This window comes from Mercurialis annua, linkage group LG1-X (assembly GCF_937616625.2).
Source record: "Mercurialis annua linkage group LG1-X, ddMerAnnu1.2, whole genome shotgun sequence".
Taxonomy (NCBI): domain Eukaryota; kingdom Viridiplantae; phylum Streptophyta; class Magnoliopsida; order Malpighiales; family Euphorbiaceae; genus Mercurialis; species Mercurialis annua.
The window spans coordinates 60,512,315-60,531,616 of NC_065570.1; the positions used below are offsets into that span (position 1 = coordinate 60,512,315).

General features: G+C 32.3%; 3 protein-coding genes across 3 annotated transcripts; 2 read left to right on the forward strand and 1 right to left on the reverse strand.

Moving 5' to 3' along the window:
• The first annotated feature begins 3,562 nt into the window (after positions 1–3,562).
• On the forward strand, positions 3,563–5,685 carry LOC126659910 (uncharacterized). Its single transcript, XM_050353240.2, has 2 exons — positions 3,563–4,786; positions 5,386–5,685. The coding sequence occupies exon 1, from the start codon at positions 3,696–3,698 to the stop codon at positions 4,767–4,769; it is 1,074 nt and encodes a 357-aa protein (XP_050209197.1). The 5' UTR covers positions 3,563–3,695; the 3' UTR covers positions 4,770–4,786; positions 5,386–5,685.
• A 116-nt stretch (positions 5,686–5,801) lies between these two features.
• LOC126659920 (probable transcriptional regulatory protein At2g25830) lies at positions 5,802–8,981 on the forward strand. The gene is made up of 7 exons (XM_050353252.2): positions 5,802–6,099; positions 6,214–6,386; positions 6,476–6,537; positions 6,679–6,835; positions 6,984–7,261; positions 7,815–7,935; positions 8,626–8,981. Exons 1-7 carry the CDS (start codon positions 6,012–6,014, stop codon positions 8,716–8,718), a joined length of 972 nt encoding a protein of 323 aa, XP_050209209.1. The 5' UTR covers positions 5,802–6,011; the 3' UTR covers positions 8,719–8,981.
• A 322-nt stretch (positions 8,982–9,303) lies between these two features.
• Positions 9,304–13,076, reverse strand: LOC126659901 (carotenoid cleavage dioxygenase 8 homolog B, chloroplastic). The gene is made up of 6 exons (XM_050353230.2): positions 12,697–13,076; positions 11,150–11,893; positions 10,520–10,713; positions 10,211–10,400; positions 9,994–10,096; positions 9,304–9,673 (listed from the first exon to the last, which is right to left on the reverse strand). The coding sequence occupies exons 1-6, from the start codon at positions 12,982–12,984 to the stop codon at positions 9,528–9,530; spliced, it is 1,665 nt and encodes a 554-aa protein (XP_050209187.1). The 5' UTR covers positions 12,985–13,076; the 3' UTR covers positions 9,304–9,527.
• Positions 13,077–19,302: the final 6,226 nt, after the last annotated feature.

Genomic DNA, 19,302 nt, shown 5'->3' on the forward strand with positions numbered 1-19,302 from the left:
GTGGCATGGCTTTTGATAAAAAAAGGGGGCTTTTTTTTCATAAACAACCAATATTTATCATATTATTATTTTTATACGGACAAATGTTTTCATTATCAAACCTACCGTACATGCTATAAATTATAACTTTATACTGATATATATATATATATATATATTGCTCTCAGTCAAACCCTCATAAACAAAATTATTTTCTCTCTCATCATCATCAATTGCTCTCATATTATTTTTGATATTATAAAATTGCTTTTAGTTGTTGTTCTTGCGTTGCTTTTTATTATCGTTTTTCTATTTTGATTTCAGATCTAAAATTTATTGTTCTTCCTATTCTTCTTCTTCTTCTTTATTAAATCTACATTTCCTTTTTTTTGTTTACATAACCGTAATTTTTCATCATTAAACATGAATAAAGATTATCTTTTCATGTTATATAAAATAATTTTGTGATTTTCTGGAATAAAATATCAACTGATTATCAACATAAAATCAACAACATTGAAACATTACAATAATTCATCAATCAATCATAATCAACAAATCGTGCTGCAGAATAAAAAAAATGCAGAAATACAACCAAATACAGTAAAACTGCAGAATTAACAGATTTTCATTTCATAAAATCATAAAATTATTTTATGTACATGAAAATTAGTATTAAATTTCGTAAAGAGTGTGCATTTCCTAATAACATTTAATTATTAAACTTTTGCACTCTAATCCTCAAATGAGAGTTCCGAAAGTTAAGCTCCAACCGGGTTATTCTACCAATATGGGTCCCGAGAGCTGAGCTCCAACCGAGTTACCCCAACCACATATATAGATTCAATCTCGATACTCATACCTTTACTCAATCATAACCGGTGCGCATGCAGTCATAATGATGTCCATTAGGTAGCACGTTCCATTATATCCATAAGAGTTATAAAAACATTTCTAAAACATTTATATCATATATATATATATATATATATATATATATATATATATATATATATATATATATATATATATATATATATATATATACTTAACAAAATATATAAGTTACTTAATAAAAGTAAATAATAATATAAACTCACAAAACGGGATCACTAATCCCGAACTCCACTATGCTCCAAAAGCCAAGATCCGACTCCGTAATTCGAGTAGTAACGGGTCTAGGAAACAAAACGTAAATTAATAACCGAAAGGATAACACCCCTTAACTGTAGAGATTTCTAAACTCGCCTCAACCATATAAACACATAATCATCGAATCAAGTCACATAACATTTATAAAAACCAAGAACTAAGTCAAGTCATAATCAACCAATCAATTAGTATTCCAGTGTTAGTTGAGCTCTAAAGTATTAAAAGCAATTTTCAGAAAACCTCCTCGTTTTATAATCAATGGTTATTATTGAAAACATTATCCCCTTGAGTTGGCCGATTCACCAAGACTACCAAGCCCTACTCACAAATCGAGAGACCGAAATCCATCTCATAATAACCATACTTTAAAATGTAGTCAATATTACATAACCCGAAAAACATATTTAAAACATAATCTCAATACTTCAAATTCAAGGGAGCTCAACCCTTACTTAATGCTAACCCAAACACATTTCAATAAACCAACATTCATACCATAAGGCTATACTAAAAAACAATCCAATTTACTAATCCCATAATGCATTAATTATTTAACCAACCAATGGTTCAATTAAACATACCAAGCATTGATTAAACATTAATCATGGAATTAGAGTGGAAAACAAGGGTTACAATCTTATAATCAAATATATATCTCATAATCCAAACTCTCAATACCAAACTATGTATTTTGAACATATACAAATATCCAACAATAGGGCCAATGAACTCAATATCAACAAAGTGTGTGACAATCATGAAATCACTAGTTACCAACTCAATTCATCCAACTAAATAAACAATTAACCAATCTATAACAATCAACATCCAACCCAAGGTTAGAATCAACAATTTAGACATGGATTAAGCACCTAACATACCAATTGAGTCTCAATTAAACATATAATCCCTAATTTAATCATATCAAGTAAAATCCTCAATTCTCTACACATGTCATAAACCGTAGATAATTCAATCTCAACCAATTCAATCAATTAAACCTCAAAACATGTTCACATAAACCAATTACAACATGCTAATAGAATATCATGCATAGGAGCTCACATAATCAACCACATTCAACATTGAATAGTAGTTTCCACTCAATCTTAGCAAATCAAAACCCTAGTTACACACACAACACCAATTAAAAGCAATAGAGCTTACCTCTAAGAGAAATCAAGAGCAAATCCGAAAATGGAAGAGGTAGAACCCTAGGTTGAACCTCTAAACTCTTAACTCAACAATGGTGAGAAACCCCAACCCAATCTTCAAGCATAAACTAAGAATTAGGTTTTTAGGATAATGGTTTGAGTGAATTAGAGTGTGATTTAGAATGGGTCTTCAAGGATTCAAAGGAATTTCAAGGGGGGTGAGTGTTTGAGAGGAAAGTTATGGTTTGAGTGAAAATGGAAAATGAATTCGAGTGAGGGCTGAAATATAAAGACTCAGCCTAGATTTGGACATGTCACGATCGTGACCCGCTATGTCACGATCATGACACATGAGTTACAAACCTCTCGGTACATAAAAGTACCCATGTCACGATCGTGACCTCCTTGTCATGATCGTGACACCGAAAAAAACTAAGGTCACGATCGTGACTGCATATCTCGATCGAGACATGACCAAATCACATCTTAACCGACTAGATTTTTGTAATTCCTCTTAGGAACACCATATCCAAAGGGGAGCTTGATCCAACGGTGCAATTGGGAGATATGTACGTTTTTCTAAAGCATGTCATATTAGGACAATGCTCGAACATTGTTTCAACAAACGCCTTAAATAAATCGAATCCACCCCAAACACATAACGGCTGATGGGATTTCCCATAGAAGCTGGGACGGTGATGGGGATAGCTTTCCCATCCCCACCCCGCCCCATTGGTATCCCTAGACAGGGATCCGGTTTGTGGTCTAACCGATGGTCCTGGTTTAAAAACAATGATAAAAAGTATACAGACCTCTTGATTGCTTAAGTCAAATATTAAATGAAAATTTGGGTAATTGATTCTGACCATCACTGAACTTTCCAGTTTTTTCATTTCAGTCACTAAACTATTGTTTTTTCGATCATTGAACTTTCATTTTTTTTCATTTTAGTAATTCTGGCAAAAAATGCTTAGGTGGCAGCCGGAAATTGACATGCGGCAACTGGAGTTTGCTAGTTTTACCACGTATACATAATTTCACTTTAAAAATGAGTTTTTAGGTCAAATTATGCATATATGGCAAGTTTTCAGGCGCAAAAAATTTAATCCGGCTGCCACCTAAGTATTTTTGGCCAGAAAATACCAAAATAAAAAAATTGAAAGTTCAGTGATTAAAAAGAAAAAAAATAGTTTAGTAACTGAAATGAAAAAACGCAAAATTTCAATGACCGTCAGAATTAATTACCCTAAAAATCTAAAGACAACCGAATTACGAAATAAAATTTAGAAATGGATGCCTGGATGGAAATGAAAGAGAGAGTTCAGGAATCAGGACAGCTTCTGAAAATTACATGTATGTGAAATCCCACTGAAGGCAAGCAAACATTTCCCCTGTAATCTTTTGAAAATAATGTCAAAACTAGGAGATGATGAAGTAGCTTCAATCCTTATGCGGCTCTATGATCCAAACGACCGAAAATCATCTTCTTTAGTTTGCAAGCAATGGCTCAGAGTTGAAGGCTTAACCCGTTTATCAATTCGAGTTCTTGAACCCGATTTCATCCAATCTTCCTTACCCAGATTCCCAAATTTACTCACTTTTCGATCATCAAATCTCATCACTGATGCCCAACTCAAATTTATTGCCAACACCTGCTCTAAACTTGAGGATATCAATCTCAATATTTATGGGTTTGATGAGGAGCCGTCAGATGATGATGATTTTGGCGATGATGCTGTTTGTGGGGGGTTAGCAAATGGGTGTCGCGATTTAATTAGGGTTTGTTTAAGGAGGAGATGTAATGTGGGTAATATTGGGGTTATTAATCTTGTTAAGCATGCATTAAAATTGACAACTTTAGATTTGGGTAGATGTTGTTTGATCAATGATAGTTCACTTGAAGCAATTGGGTCTATGAATTGTATCATTTCTTTGAATTTGGAAGCTTGTTCGTTGATTACTGATCATGGGTTGAAGTTTTTAGTAACTGGGTCTTCTTCAAGAACATTGAAAAAGCTGAATCTTGCCGAGTGTGATAGAGTTACTGATTTGGGTGTGTGGCTTTTGAAAGGATTGGTTTGTTTGGAGGAGTTGAATTTAGCTGAATGTGGACCTAAAGTAACTAATACTGGAGGTGTGGCAATTGCTTCAATCCCAACCCTTAGGAAATTGAACATTTCTTGGTTGATTAATGTAACTGATGTCTCGATAGTTTTGATTGCTCGGAGTTGCAGGAGTTTGGTGTCCCTAGATTTAACTGGGTGTGAGATGGTTACAGACGCTGGAGTTTGTTTGTTTGCTGAGCATGAATGTTTGGAATCACTAATTTTGACTTCTTGTTACAATATTTCTGGGATTGGGGTTGATAAAGTACTGAAATGTAAGTCATTGAGCAGCATAGTGCTGGACAGAAGATTAAAAAAGTGGATACCAGAGAAAACACTACAGAAGATTAGCAAGTACTGTCAGTTGCATTGGAGATGATGGATGAACCACCAAAGGTACTGTGAATCTTTGAAAATTTAGCGATCGATTCATGTTTTTCCCTTGTTCCTTGTTGGTTAGTTGTTGATTTTGTGTCAATTATCCGGATACGGGTAGAGACGGTAACTAATGCAGTTATCTGGATTTGCTTTAATTTGAAATACAATGGGCTGGTAGTTCTAAATCAATCAAAAATACAACTCGTGCAAGATTACCATTCTGCATCTTTGCCGTTAGAAAGACTAGTTTTACATTTCCAGGGGTTGAATGACTACTTAACATGTAGAAATCTGTTAAATTGTCTGTGTAATCAGGCATTTGCTGAAATTGTCATGTCCTATACTACTGGGTGTGTTTTCAATGCTATAGTTCCCATGAGTGTTGCCTCCATGAGGTAGTTTTGCTAGGAAACTAAAAGCTGAAATTGATTGGAAGGCAAATAATGTCTTGAAGTTGGAGATGTGGTGAGTGTAATCAAGGGGTTGAGAATTGAAATGCAGCTTCATATAAATCCACAATAATGTTAATTTGCTAAAGATATTGTTGAACTTACATTGGTTGGATTTAGTATATCTTTGGTTCCATTCTTTCCATCTGATTTTATTTCCTTCAACAGGTTATAGACTCTGAAGAAGCATGCACAATACCAAGATGCTTAAGAAAAAGAAGTTAGAAGATTTTGGGGAGCAAAGGAGACCGGGAGACCGTAATTTTGTTATAACATTTCTGTCAGAATGATATCTGATTGGAGCTATACTATGTAGAAACACCGAAATGTCGAAACATAGAAGTTGGAGTTATAAATATAGAATTTAGGAGTTTCAAAAGTGTTCCCGTAAAAGAAATGTTGAAACGTAAAAGTCGAGATTCTAAAGTTTACAAGCTTGATATTAACCAACCCTACTGTTTTTGTTTACTGAACATTGTTGTGGATCCACTTTGACCAGCTTAACACAAGCATAAAAAAAATACAAATTCAATGCATCACAAATTGCTTATACAAATTCCTATATAAATTTGCCTGGTAAAGAAAACCCCCCTATAAATTAGAGAGTCGAATAATACTGCGAGTTCTCGAATCTGAAATTTAGTGTTAAGGAAAAAAAGAGTCTTTGGGCCACAGAGTCCAGTGAGTCCAAAATCCAGAAAACAAAGAAAACTTGAGAATACATTGGGAAATTGTGAATTTTGATGTGCGCCATCGAGACCCAGTTGCATGAGCATTACAAAAAAGTTGGATAAATGAGTGCAACGAGAGCATTACTAGGGCCATTTCTTCACAGATTATCAAATGCGGGTTTCTGCTTGAAATGCCCATCCACCTCCTTAAGTATGCTCATTCAAATTTAACCAATACCTCTTTCATTTGGGAAATTAGCATTTTGGTAATGTTACTGAAGTGGTTTCTATTATTATTATTATTATTATTATTGTGATGCTTCAGGGAATGATCTTCGTGGTCGGAGTCTATTATCATCATTTTCATCACTTACTCATTACACTACTTCTGGGTTTTCATTATTATGCGATGAAAAACACCAACTTAATGTGAGACGGATATGGACTTACCCTCCTCTTTGTATGGGCAGACGTTCTTGCAAAATTGCCGGTCGAAAGGTACTCTTCTTTTTACTCAACACCACCTGTTTGACACAATGCCTATATGAATTGATTTCTCCTTCTTTTTTACTTTAATTTGAGTGCAGGGTGCTCAAGATGATAAGAAGGCGAAACTGTATTCAAGGTTTGGAAAAGAAGTTGTGTCTGCGTAAGTTAGTTTCTCTTCAGCCCATATTCTTATGTTCACTGCCATTACTTACTATGTTCTTTTCAACATGTCCAAAATCGAAGTCATTGTTTCTACTTCCATTTCTTTATATTGATTCTTGTATCCTGCTGACTGATGCAGTGTGAAAAAAGGCGGTCCTAGTCCAATATCTAATACAGCTCTTGCTGTTTTACTTGACAAAGCAAAGGAACTTGATGTGCCTAAGGACGTCGTGGAGCGCAATATTAAGAGGGCTTCTGAAAAGGGACAAGAGGCTTATATCGAGAAAATTTATGAGGTACTGCTCGTATTTTCAAATGAAGTATTCATTGAGGACGGGAATATATTTGATTTCATTTGAGAATTTAGCTCCTCCAACAACTATTAGTCGTTCTTTCTATGTACAGTACGACCCTTCAGCTAAATATTTTTGCTTTCAATTCTAGGTATATGGATATGGCGGAGTTAGTATAGTAGTGGAAGTCTTGACCGATAAAATAAACAGATCCGTGGCTGCTGTTAGAGAAGTAGTGAAGGACTATGGAGGAAAGATGGCAGATCCAGGTTCTGTTATGTTTAAGTTTAGACGTGTCCGGGTTGTGAATGTAAAAGTCACAGATGTGGACAAAGATCAACTCCTCTCCATTGCTCTTGATTCCGGCGCTGAGGATGTGATTGAACCTCCAATCTTGGCAGATGATTCTGATGAAGATAGGTCAGAAAGGTAATGCCATCACATTTCATGCGAATTTCATCTATTTTCATCTTACTTCACTCCTCTAATTTATCCAGCTTGTGCCAAATATGATAATATAGATTGTTCCCTACCTTGCAAAAGTGGAATGAGAATGTTCTAGTCTGACAGAGATTTGGAGCTTTGCGCATGAGTTGGCGCCCATAAATGTACATTTAGCCAGTGACTTGTATACGTATCAACTTTTGATTGGTGTAGAACATAGTATTTCCAGTTTTCTGATATTGCAAGAAAAAGAAAAACCTTTGTGAAGAAAACCTTATAATTTGAGGGAACATATGACTAATAACGGTGAAATTTCCACATTCTATTTCCTTATATGTAAGTAGAAATCCAGAGAATAAAAGCCATACCAAGTGAGGCTACCCAATTCCTATCTTTATTTAACTAACCCTAGTGAGATCTTATTGCAGTGTGGTGGTATTTTCTTAGTTAATGAATACTTTTAACAAACTCAGGTTTTCTGGTTCTGCAGAAGAACTAATCTATTCTCTGTTTCTGTCCGTCTCTTTTTCTTTTGTAGCTACTACAAAGTTGTAAGTTCATCAGAGAACTACACAGATATACTATCAAAACTTCGTGAGGAGGGAATAAATTTTGAGACTGATAATGGTTCGGAGCTACTTCCTGTAACAACTATTGAGGTATATCCCTGGAGCTGAATTACTGTTTGCATTGTATAGACTTGCAGGGGTTTGATTTTCTTGTGATATGTTGAATTGCTTACCCATTTTTGAGTTTTTGACATACTATAGTATGTCAACCACGTAATCAAGCTTGTTAACTCTTTTTTTTTTTTTGAAATCATTAAATCGAATATGAAACAGTTACATTTGTAAGAAATTCAGGATAATTCGAAAACTAAACCAGATGACCTGACATGGAACAGACAACATGCTGCATGATTCGCAGATCTTACTTACGAAAAATAAAAATAATTTATTAATTGTTTCGCTAAATAAGTGCAGTCTTCGATCACTCTTCGATCAATGATTCGTGCATTTGCATTATTTGGCATCAATATTATGATTCTCAATCCTTTAAACTAATGCATAACAGATCCTACTTATTCCTTTTGGTGCTCAGCTCTTGGAGTTTTTTTTTTGTGAAACTTATTATTATATCATCATAATTCTTCTTTTATTGCATTCACTAACAACACATAATAAGTGCCTGGTGCACAAATAGATCTTTTGTGCCCACAAATCTATGAACTTTCAATCTGTTAAGCTTACCAACTATGTACTAGTTTATGACTTATATTTTAATGTTCTTGGTTGTACTTTCTTTTTCTGAATCAACCAAATAATTCTCAGCGTTTTGCTAATTTTCAGGTGGATAATGAAGCAATGGACTTGAACAAAGAACTTATGTCTAAACTACTTGAACTTGATGATGTTGATGCTGTTTACACAGACCAGAATTGATAAAATTTCTAACCGGGTAATCTTCTGCTACATTTGAGCTGAAAGTTTGGTTGCTGTTGAGCAGTCTATGGATACAGTCTGAACTTGTCCGAGCAGTCGCATTAAAAATAATTTAATGTTTCCTTCTTTTGGTTGCTTTTTTCATTTCTGGTGGGAGAGGGGTTGAAAGCAAATAGATATTTTTTCTTTTCATTCTGAATAAGTATATATTTTACCCGAATCGTCCCCCTAATAATATGAAACTATAGTATCATTGCAATAGATATTTCAATTGTTGTACGAAAATATCTATTTTCTTGGGAGAGACAAATAATATCCCGACACATTGTTATCTTGATACCATTAGAAGCAGTAAAATAAATTATAATTAAAAAAACTGTTTGCGAGGTCGTCGATCTTATACTGCAGGTAAGTAAACTGAGCTTATTCCATCAAAAAAGAAGAAGTAAAACTTGAGCTTAAAGATGCATATAGAACAAACGTGCTCTTTCCAAATCATATTATTAGATGAACAACATAGTAATTAAGATTGTTTGAGTGGAACCTAACCACCATACTTTTACAAGTTTCATTACAAAATTAAAGTCACACAAAAAAAGGTTTATAATAGTTAAGAACTTCAACAAAAAATTACCCAATTACCTAATACAATTTACACCAAAATGGAAATTACTTACATAAATACAAACCAATCTTAAAACACTCAAAACACCAATTAACAGTTTTTTCCCCCCTCTCTCTCCATATATATTTGATTATTTGTAGGGCAATACATGTATATCATATACAAATCTTTATAGCTAATTGTTTTAATTCTTTGGTACCCAACATCCATGTAGACCGTATGGTAGACCATAAGGAAACTTTGCTCTTGCAATCTCTTCAAATGTTGATCCATCTAATAATATTGCGTACCCTTCTCCACTTTTCTCACTTATCATCGAAATTACCACTCCTGAAATTGTTTTAATTTCCTTTGGTTAGAAATTCATGATAATATTGAAAAAATAACTATTTACTAAAGGCTTAGTCATCCAAAAGTTACCCCCTTTTCTTGACTTTCTACATTTATGGCCCAACCTTTTAAAATTGTCAAATTCTAGTAGTATATTTTTCAATTTTCAGTTTCACTTATAGCGATTGGTTCAAAAACGAGAGGTTCATAAAGACTCGATCTAGAATGAATCATTCTCAAGTAAGTAAACTCCCCCATTTAAAAATTATATAAGTAAGGTTCATAAAGACTCGATCTAGAAAAAAAAGTTAGTTACTCACCATCATCTTCTTCTGTAGCACCCGGCCGTGCCACAAAGAAAGGTTCAGATGGAACAGCACCCTCTTCATGCCAATTCTTTGCTGTTTTGTTGACTAAATCAATCTACAAATGCAAGAATCAAGCTATCACAACAACATAGTCATAGAAATCAATCTATGTAGCTACAATGTGAGAAAATTGAGGACTGAATATAGAGTTTTGAATAAAATGAGGTACCTTGGTGAGGGTGTTGGGAAAATTACAGGGACGTTGGGCTCCACAAGCATAAGTATATCGATATTTTTTGCCCAAGAAAGCAGGATTAATGCTGCACATGTCCATTCCTCTTCCATGTTCATCTGGGTCCAATGCTGCCTCCAGTGTCCCATATGGACTCCCATCCAATGGTATCCTGAACCTTCCAACCCTTTTTTTTTTGCCCATATACAATCACAAAACATAATTAATTATGCATGTTTGCGCATATGTCATTCCCTAATTTTGAATTAAATAAACTGATGAATATTAAATAGAGTAAATTCATACCTAGCATCTGGGAGCACATCTAGACCCGTGAAAGATCGAAGATTTTGCAGTTTAAGCTTCTCTAAGATAGTGGTGTCTGCGTGGTGCTCACAACAATCAGCTATTACTGCACTCACTCTTCCATCTTCATCTTTCTCTTCGTATGCATTTATGAAATGGAATGTCACAAATAGTGGAACCTCTACGCTTGCCACCTTCAAATCAATTTCACAAAGAATTAAGTGTACAGAAGAAATGTTATAATTAGTAAAACTAATCAATTTTTTTAATTTTATCAATTACAGCATTCCTTTAAATGATTGTGTCGATTGTAGGCAACTTTTTCCAGTTAAATTGATTCAATCTAAAAAACAATTACTACTATTAATTTGTGACTTTCAAATTTATGACGAATCTGTTACTTAAATTACACACAAAATTCTATCATTATATTTTCAGACATAATTTCGTCATAAATTTATGAGGAAAATTTCACCATATATTTGACAGTAGTACATGTAAAGTCTTAATTGATAAAATTTAAAAAAAATGATTTGAATTCATAAAAGCAGCAAACATTTGAATTTTTATGAGTTATTACGCTTTAATATAAATTATGGAAAATTAAAAGAAAAAAGAAGGGGAACTTACAATGTTGCCACTAGCTTTACACATAATATGAACAAACCCTTTAGATTCAGGATGCCACTGGAACTTATAAAGTGGTGTAGGCTCAGCTCTTAACAAATTTTGAGCACAATATCTCAAAGGCATTTCAGGCACTACAACATAATGTTCTGTCACTGGAAACGAATGAACCCATCCCGGCGCGGGGCCGTTCCGGCAATCCACCCGTCCGATCACCTTCCGCTCATTACTCCCAGGCTCCATCCTCGCCACCAAGTAGCCCGGATTCAACAAATCCGGCAACAGCGTCAAAAACTCACTATCTGTCACAATCGGATGAGCCGAGTGTATTAATCCCCCTAATGAATCAGAATATTCAAATTTCCCAATTGTATCCAATGTTTCAGGATCAACTACGATGGACCCTTTTTGCGTCTCCGTCAAGCAAACAACTCGGCCGTCTCCGAGCTTGATTACTCCGGTATTGGCGTTATCGGTTAAAGATTCGCCGGAGAAGAGATTAGCTAGCTCTCCGATGTAGGACAAGAAGTTGTCAGGTTTTGGTACTTCTGAAAATTCACGGTAACATAGTTTCTTGTTCTTTTTGGCGGCCTTATAAGCTTCCGATTCGATTTGCCGGTGACCGGCGACTAATCGGCCGTTTTCGAAGTGGAGTTTGACTAATAATGCGTAGCCGTCAAATAGATGCCTGAAGTCGTAATTCTCTATGTGCCATAGGCCAGGTCCATTTCTGAGGTACGTCCCTTTCTGCATGTAATTAATTATTATTAATTCAATGATTAATTAACATTTCGACGATTTTACTTCAATTAATCTATGTTGTTTAATTAACTTTGGAAGTATTTGAAAATATAGATTTGGATTTATTGAATTCTGAAGTATAGAATCAATCTTGATGAGTCATATATATGGTCCAGACTGTGTTAATTTATATATTAATATTAATATTAATATTAATATTGAATAAAGAATATTAAATAATGAAAGTATATGCTTAGGTTTCTCCTTTCTCTTAAAACTGTTTATATGATTAAATGTTATGAGTCTACAGCTGAATTATATTAGTATCTTACAATAAATTTAATCTGCACTGAATTCGACTATGAAAATCTCATCTTAAAATACCATAAAATAATTAGCATTTTGGCCCTTTAGATATCTTCTTTTGCTCAATTTGATCCCATCACTTTAAATAAATAACTTTTTTGAATAAAAACCGTCTGATATTTACATTTTTTTAACTACTTCATTAAATAAGACGAACTTAGGTATACGCAGAAATAAAACTCTGTTGGTACATATTTTTCTATTTAAAAAATTTAAACTCGAAATTTCACTTAAGAAATACTCAACTCTTTAACACTTGTTCATACCAACTTGTCCTCTGGTTTCAATTAAGAGGATCAATTTCGAATAGAACTGAAAGAATCTATATTAGTTGATTTATTTTTGTACACTAATTCATTAACTAGCCGTTTTAGCTAATTAATTTCACTTTTACTATTGATAAGAAAGCATAATAAAAAAAAATACAAAACAAGAAAACATACCAGCCATAGTGGAATTTCTCCTTCCACAACAAGCTCTCCTTCCCATCTTTCTTGCCGAACACTTGTCCATGCAACATGATTCCGGTTAGCCGGAATATCTTTCTCCGGTGGAGAAATAATTGCTGGCAGTTCAGTAGCAACCTTTGTAATAAAAGAGTCTGATCTATTCACACTTTTTGCAGCAATAATAGTATTTTGAAATGAAAACCCTTCTCTTCTTCTAATTATAGATTCAGATTTATGATCAGAAACCACCATATTGGTGGCGGAAAATGCTAAGGAAGCCATGAAAGAATATGTAGAGATCGATACAGCTATGTTTTCTATAAGATTTTGTTGTAATAGTAAGGGAATATTTTTGTTTTTGGTTGTATTAAGAATAGTTGAAGAGGTGTACGTATTTATAGAAGAATTGATGTGGAGACAATAATAAACTATATAGTATTATCAATGGGGTTTGGTCCAAGTGGTAAGCGGTTTGGTATCGCTTAAGCATCGGGTTCGAGTCTTGTGAATGCAGAAAAATCCCACTGGTAGACTCATCCACCATGCCAGGTGCGCGATGCGGGTCGGATCCGGATTAGTCAGGACGAAGCCTTGGAAACAGGATGGGCTTACCAAAAAATAAAAAATAAAATAAAGGTCTAATTATTTAAAAACCACTCATCTTGTGACTTTTTTTTCATTTATACCATGATCTAGAATTTTTTTTAATTATACCCTGTTTTTGATTTTTATGTTTCATCTCTATCCTAATGAGTTTAATTGACCTATTTTTTTTTTTGAAAAAGAATTTAAATTAGTTCTTCATTTTTAACCTATATTCTGATAAAACGTTAATGTTAATTATTTATGTATCCTATTTTTAACATTCAGCATTTTTGAGCGAGATAATAAATTTTTATTTGAGTTTTACTTTAACTCTCTCTCTTTTACAACAACATTTTCACCATCTTTAACTTTAGTGAGATAATTATCTTCAAAGAAATTTATTTTCTTCGAATTTTTTTCCTTAGTAGTAAATATAGGAGTTCTCTTCATTTTTCTATTTGAAAAAAAATGTTTAACTTCTGATGAATTCATCTTATTATGAATATAAAATTTCAAATTAAAAAGAAAAGAAAAGCAAATATGAATCAAATAGAAAGAGAAGAAGATGGAGAATGTGGAATGAAATTGAATTGAGATTGGGCATAGAAAATGAAAAAACAAACTGTTAAAATCGTGTATTTAAGAAAACTGAGAGTTTGTAGTTAACAATTCTCTGTTAAAATGCTAAGGAATGTGATGTAGCGGAAGTCACAACTAAGAACAAAATACTTCAAAAGCTGTTGATAATCAAATTATGCCACATTAACTTCTAAAACCTATTGATTCAAATAAAAAAATACTAGGCAATAGGCATTAAATAATCGTTGATTCAAATAATACCGAAATTTGGGAAATAACAAATCAATTCTCAAAAAAATCAAAAACTGCCATTCAACAACCCATAAGGTTGTTTAAATACTAAGACAAAATAAAAACCCTAAACTGGGTGTAAAACGAAATAAACTAAAAAGCCTAAAAAAACTGTAGAAATCACAAAAACGCTATTTTGAGGGCCCAGATGATGGAAATCAGCCCAAAAGCGATCGTTGGCCCGTTTCCAATAAAGTTAGACTTCGGAACAGCTCAAGTCGCCGGCAGAATTACGAAACTGTCAGTATGCCACTTTGCGCTCCCTTTTCTCCATGAACTCAAAATTTGTCTCCACAACCGCATCAGAATGTAAATAAAATTTCAAGGAAAATAGAAATATAGGTTAGTAGAAAGTGTAAAATGACAATAGTTTATAAATAAAGTTTTAAAAGAAGGTGAACGATATACTTTCCTCCAATATTATTAAGAATATGAAATGAAAGTTTACACATCTTTGCTAAAATATAAGCATTCAAAAGCATAAACGTTAACTAGGATCGAAAATTTAACTTATATTCAAACTCGATCAATACTCCATTTTTACGAATTCTTAATTTTGCTAGGCTATCGGCATTATAGTTTGCTTCTCTTTATACATGACTGACAACAACATAGGATGCTAAGAATGCTACTTTGATTTATGAAGTGAATTACAAATAGTATAATAAAAAAGTAGCATTTTATTTTGCAGTTTCTCTATTAAATTAAAAATATTGAATTGAACGCCTATAATATGGTTGATATGGAAAATCAAAGCAAAGAATATATGAAAAAATTTACGTCAGCAACGCGTGAGAGATGTTTTACAAAAAAAATTTCTTATTTGTATATAGTACTTGGATGGTGCTGATATGTAGCTAACATGTATTTTTTTTACATTTATGGGTTTATTTGTCAAATTAGTTGTTTATAGGCGTGCAACTCATTATTTTCGGACGGACTATAAGATGGACGGTAATATTTTTTGGTTATATGATCTAGATGTTAAATTTTATAGTTGTTGTAAATTAGAAAGAAGAGATAAAAGTTTAGGGACTATGTAGAAATTATACAAATATATATGTGTATATCATTATAGTAAAGTTGGAGAATTAGCAATATAGAGAATGGAATCTTGATTGGTGGAATTCCTTCGCACTAGAAGACATGATTACGTTCATACGTTTCTTCCATAAGAGAATATCATCAAATTTTACTGCACATCCATGCTTTATGATCCTCATGCCATATTTAGGCACGTGCAATGTCACGGGTTTAATAATTTGAGGTTATTTTTTCACCTAAAAACTAATTAATTACTACTATTTAATTTTCCCCTATAAAATCTATGTACAATTATCAATATCCATGTTAAGAGCAGGGATGACAATGGAGAGGAATTTTTCGATTTCCATGAAAATCCCCCCCCCCCCCCAATAATATGAAAAATTCTTATTTATTTGTCTCTTGAGTACGGATGGAGAAAGTTTATCTCTATCCACGAGAAATATAGAGGGCACGAAGAATATAGTCTCACCCCACATGAGGATCCACATTTCCATCTCCCCGAAAATTCAGTTTATATACACGTATTAATTTATTAGTTATATATATGTGTGTGTGTATAATATGTATGTGTGTGTTAATATATATATAATATTACTTATTTAATTTTAGAGTTAATTACATATAAAATCACCACCTTTACACGAATTTTCAAAAATAACACGACCTTTAAAACGTGTCAATTCAAGGCATCATCTTTCATTTCTTTTTAAAAACAGCATGGGCACATTTTTAAATAAAATTTTCCTGACTTGGACATCTGATGGCAGCGCCACGTGTCATGCCATGTCAGCAAAAACGGCACTAAAAATGTGCCCGTGTGATTTTTAAAAAGAAATGAAAGGTGGTGCCTTGAATTGCCACGTTTTAAAGGTCGTGTTATTTTTGCAATTTCGTGTAAAGGTGGTGATTTTATATGTAATTAACCCTTAATTTTATTATAAAAGTATAAATATGTACTCTCTCCGTCCCAATTGATAAGCAATTTAGGACAAATACAAATCTTAAGAAATTGTATTTATCAAGGTAAAATGAGTAAATTTATAAATAAAACAACACACTTTCCTCATTTATTGTAGTAGTAAGTTTGTCTGTTAATATCTTTTGTGTTGTTTTCAGCGCATTCAACCATAATTAATGAAGGCATCTATGACAATTAAACATTTAAATAATAAATTACCGTCTATAATTTGGGATAAAAAAAATAAAAACAGTGTTTATCAATTTAGGATAGAGGGAGTATGTTAGTTTTTTTTTGTTATTCTAAAAGTAAAAAGGAAATCTTCATATTAGCTCAGAACAAAAGCAGTTACAAGTGTAAGCTTCAACTCGACTTAAAACAAAATGCCCATACTAAAATATAAACCTATCAATCGCAGATCACCTTATAAATCTAAAACAAATTAATTATGTAATAGTGTTGAAGCTGTGATTCTTCAAGAAACTCATAATAGACAAGTCTGAGTATCACAAAAAGTCTTGAATTAACAAGAATCGATAGCATACAATCCAAAAGCATCGGAAATCAAAAATCAAAACAAGTGATCGCCTACAATAATATGAACTTGACCGAATCAGAAAAGCAACACCACCTTCAAAATAAACACACCACAACCAAAAATACATCTCTTATATAGAAAAAATTTATCCAAAAAACAAAAAAAATATAAAACATATGGGTGAAAAGCCGGTCATAGACCAGTAACTACCATTTTCCATAGAGAGAAAACTTACGGCGAGGAAAAAAGGACTGCAGAACTTTTTTATTTTCTCTCTCTAGGTAAGAGAGAAGGAATAACATATTAAATATGCTAGTTATTTAGTTGTAGTTTCTTCAAATCAAAAAGTTAAATATTTATTTTCATATTTAAAACAAAAGATAATAGTATTTTATATAACTGGAAATACTATTTTTCTTTTTAGTTATGGTAATTTTTAATGATATAAATAAAAATATTTAAAGTCTATAACTACTAACGATTCAATTGAAAAGGCCCTACTACCCGGGCAATAGGGCGCAGAAAAAATTGCATAGTCTTAATAAATCAATTGCTTGGGAGCTCATAAAATTCAACAAGGGTCAGTATGACAGCTTACAGAGAGGATCAAAATGCTAGAACCCTCCTCCATCCACTATGTGCTTCGGCTTTGTAGATTTCTTTTGTCAATAATAATATACAGAACAACTATATATCAAGAACACTATAATTTCTCTTCTACTACTTTTCCTTCATTTATAAAAAATATTAATTTTAGATTATGTTTGAATTAATTTTTTATATCTACATAAATTCAATAAAATTCATGTATATAATTGAATATACGAAATGTAAATTTAAAAATTTAAAATTCTACACAATTTGAATCGAATGTAAAACTAATAAATTTATAGAAATAATTTCAAAATATTATAATATTATAATAATTTATCACCTATAAAAAGTAATGAATTTAAGGTGAATTTGAAATAAAAGCTATATAGAAATAGAATGACAATTTTTTTGGGATTATTTTTCAAATATCTGTTTTTGGCAAAGTATTTACACTATTTTGACCCATTTTTCCTTATTTTCTACGCTACCTATTTCTCTAACTTATTTACTAAAAATACCTACTATATAAAGAAATCTTATCTTATTTTAAGTTAAAATTTTACATAGACACTCTTTTTTTTCTCTTTTCTCTCTCTCAAAGTTCTCTCTTTTTTCTTCTTCTTTTTCATTTGATTTTCAGTTTGTCTCCTCCGATTATTCGTCTTTCCGGTCGCGCTTCCGTTCGTCTACTTTCGATGGATTTCTCGTCGTTTTCGGTCGTTTTTCATTTCGTCTTTTCCGTTCGCGCTAGTCCGTTCGTCTCTTTCGTTCGCGCTATGGATTTCTCGACTCGTTTTTAGATTTATGTTTTAGGTTTTTTGTAATGATTTAAATATTTTGTAAATAAATTATTGTAGATCTATAATTTTTTGTTTATAAAATTGTTCTATTATTCATATAATTATTTATTTTGCCTTCTCTTATTCATATATTTGTTTATTACTACTGATTTTGTAAAGAACAAATTGATTTATGGTGCATTTGTAGTAATTTTATAATATATTTACGTTTTAGTATATTTTTGGTGTATTTATAGTGTATTTCTGCCGTTTTTTAGTATATCTATGGCACATTTACAGTGTTTATGATGTATTTGCAGTGTTTATGGCGTATTTGCAGTGTTTCATGGTGTAGACCACAAAAAAACACTACAAAATGCCATAAATACACTAAAAATACACTATATATACACTATATACACTACAAAAATACCATATAAAAAATAAAAATTAACACTATATATATACTTTATATACACTAACATTACACTATAAAAACACTATATATACACTATTTTTACACTATAAAAAAATAAAAAAAAATCCAGGAAAAAAATCTATAAAAAAATTATTAAAAAATGTCGGTCGGTTCGGTCGATCGAACCGAAAAAACCGAAAACCAAAATTGGACACCGAAAAAGGTATTTGTGAAATTAAAAAAAAAGGTATTTGTGTGTGTTAGTTAATTTGTTTTAGAAATTTATAAGCTTGAAATATAATTTTGAAGTTCAAAAATCGAGCAAACTAGGTCACATATACAATTTTAATCCTCACATTAGGTTTGGTTTTTAACTCGAATCTTAATTTTTTTTAAATGGAATCCAACGTTATTAAAATAACAAATTGGACTCTCCTTTAACAGATTTTTTCGCCGTTGTCTCCGCTGACATATGCATGTGACATTTTACTTAATTAGAATATTAATGATTTAGTTCAATTTGAAACTTAATGTTATCAACAATTATAAATTGGATACTTTGTCAATACCATGTGTATGTCACACATTGTCCATATCAGTATGAGTAACGTTGGAGAAAAAATCTGTTAAAAAGAATATTTTTTTATCATTTTTTATTGGTTTAAATGCACAAAAAATCACCAACTTTCGCGTGTTTTTGGAATTTGTCATGAACTTTTAATTTTGGCATATAAATACACGAACTATCAATTTTTTGCATATATGACCAAGTTTCCGTTATAGGTGAAAAACAATGCCGTTTTAGGTATAA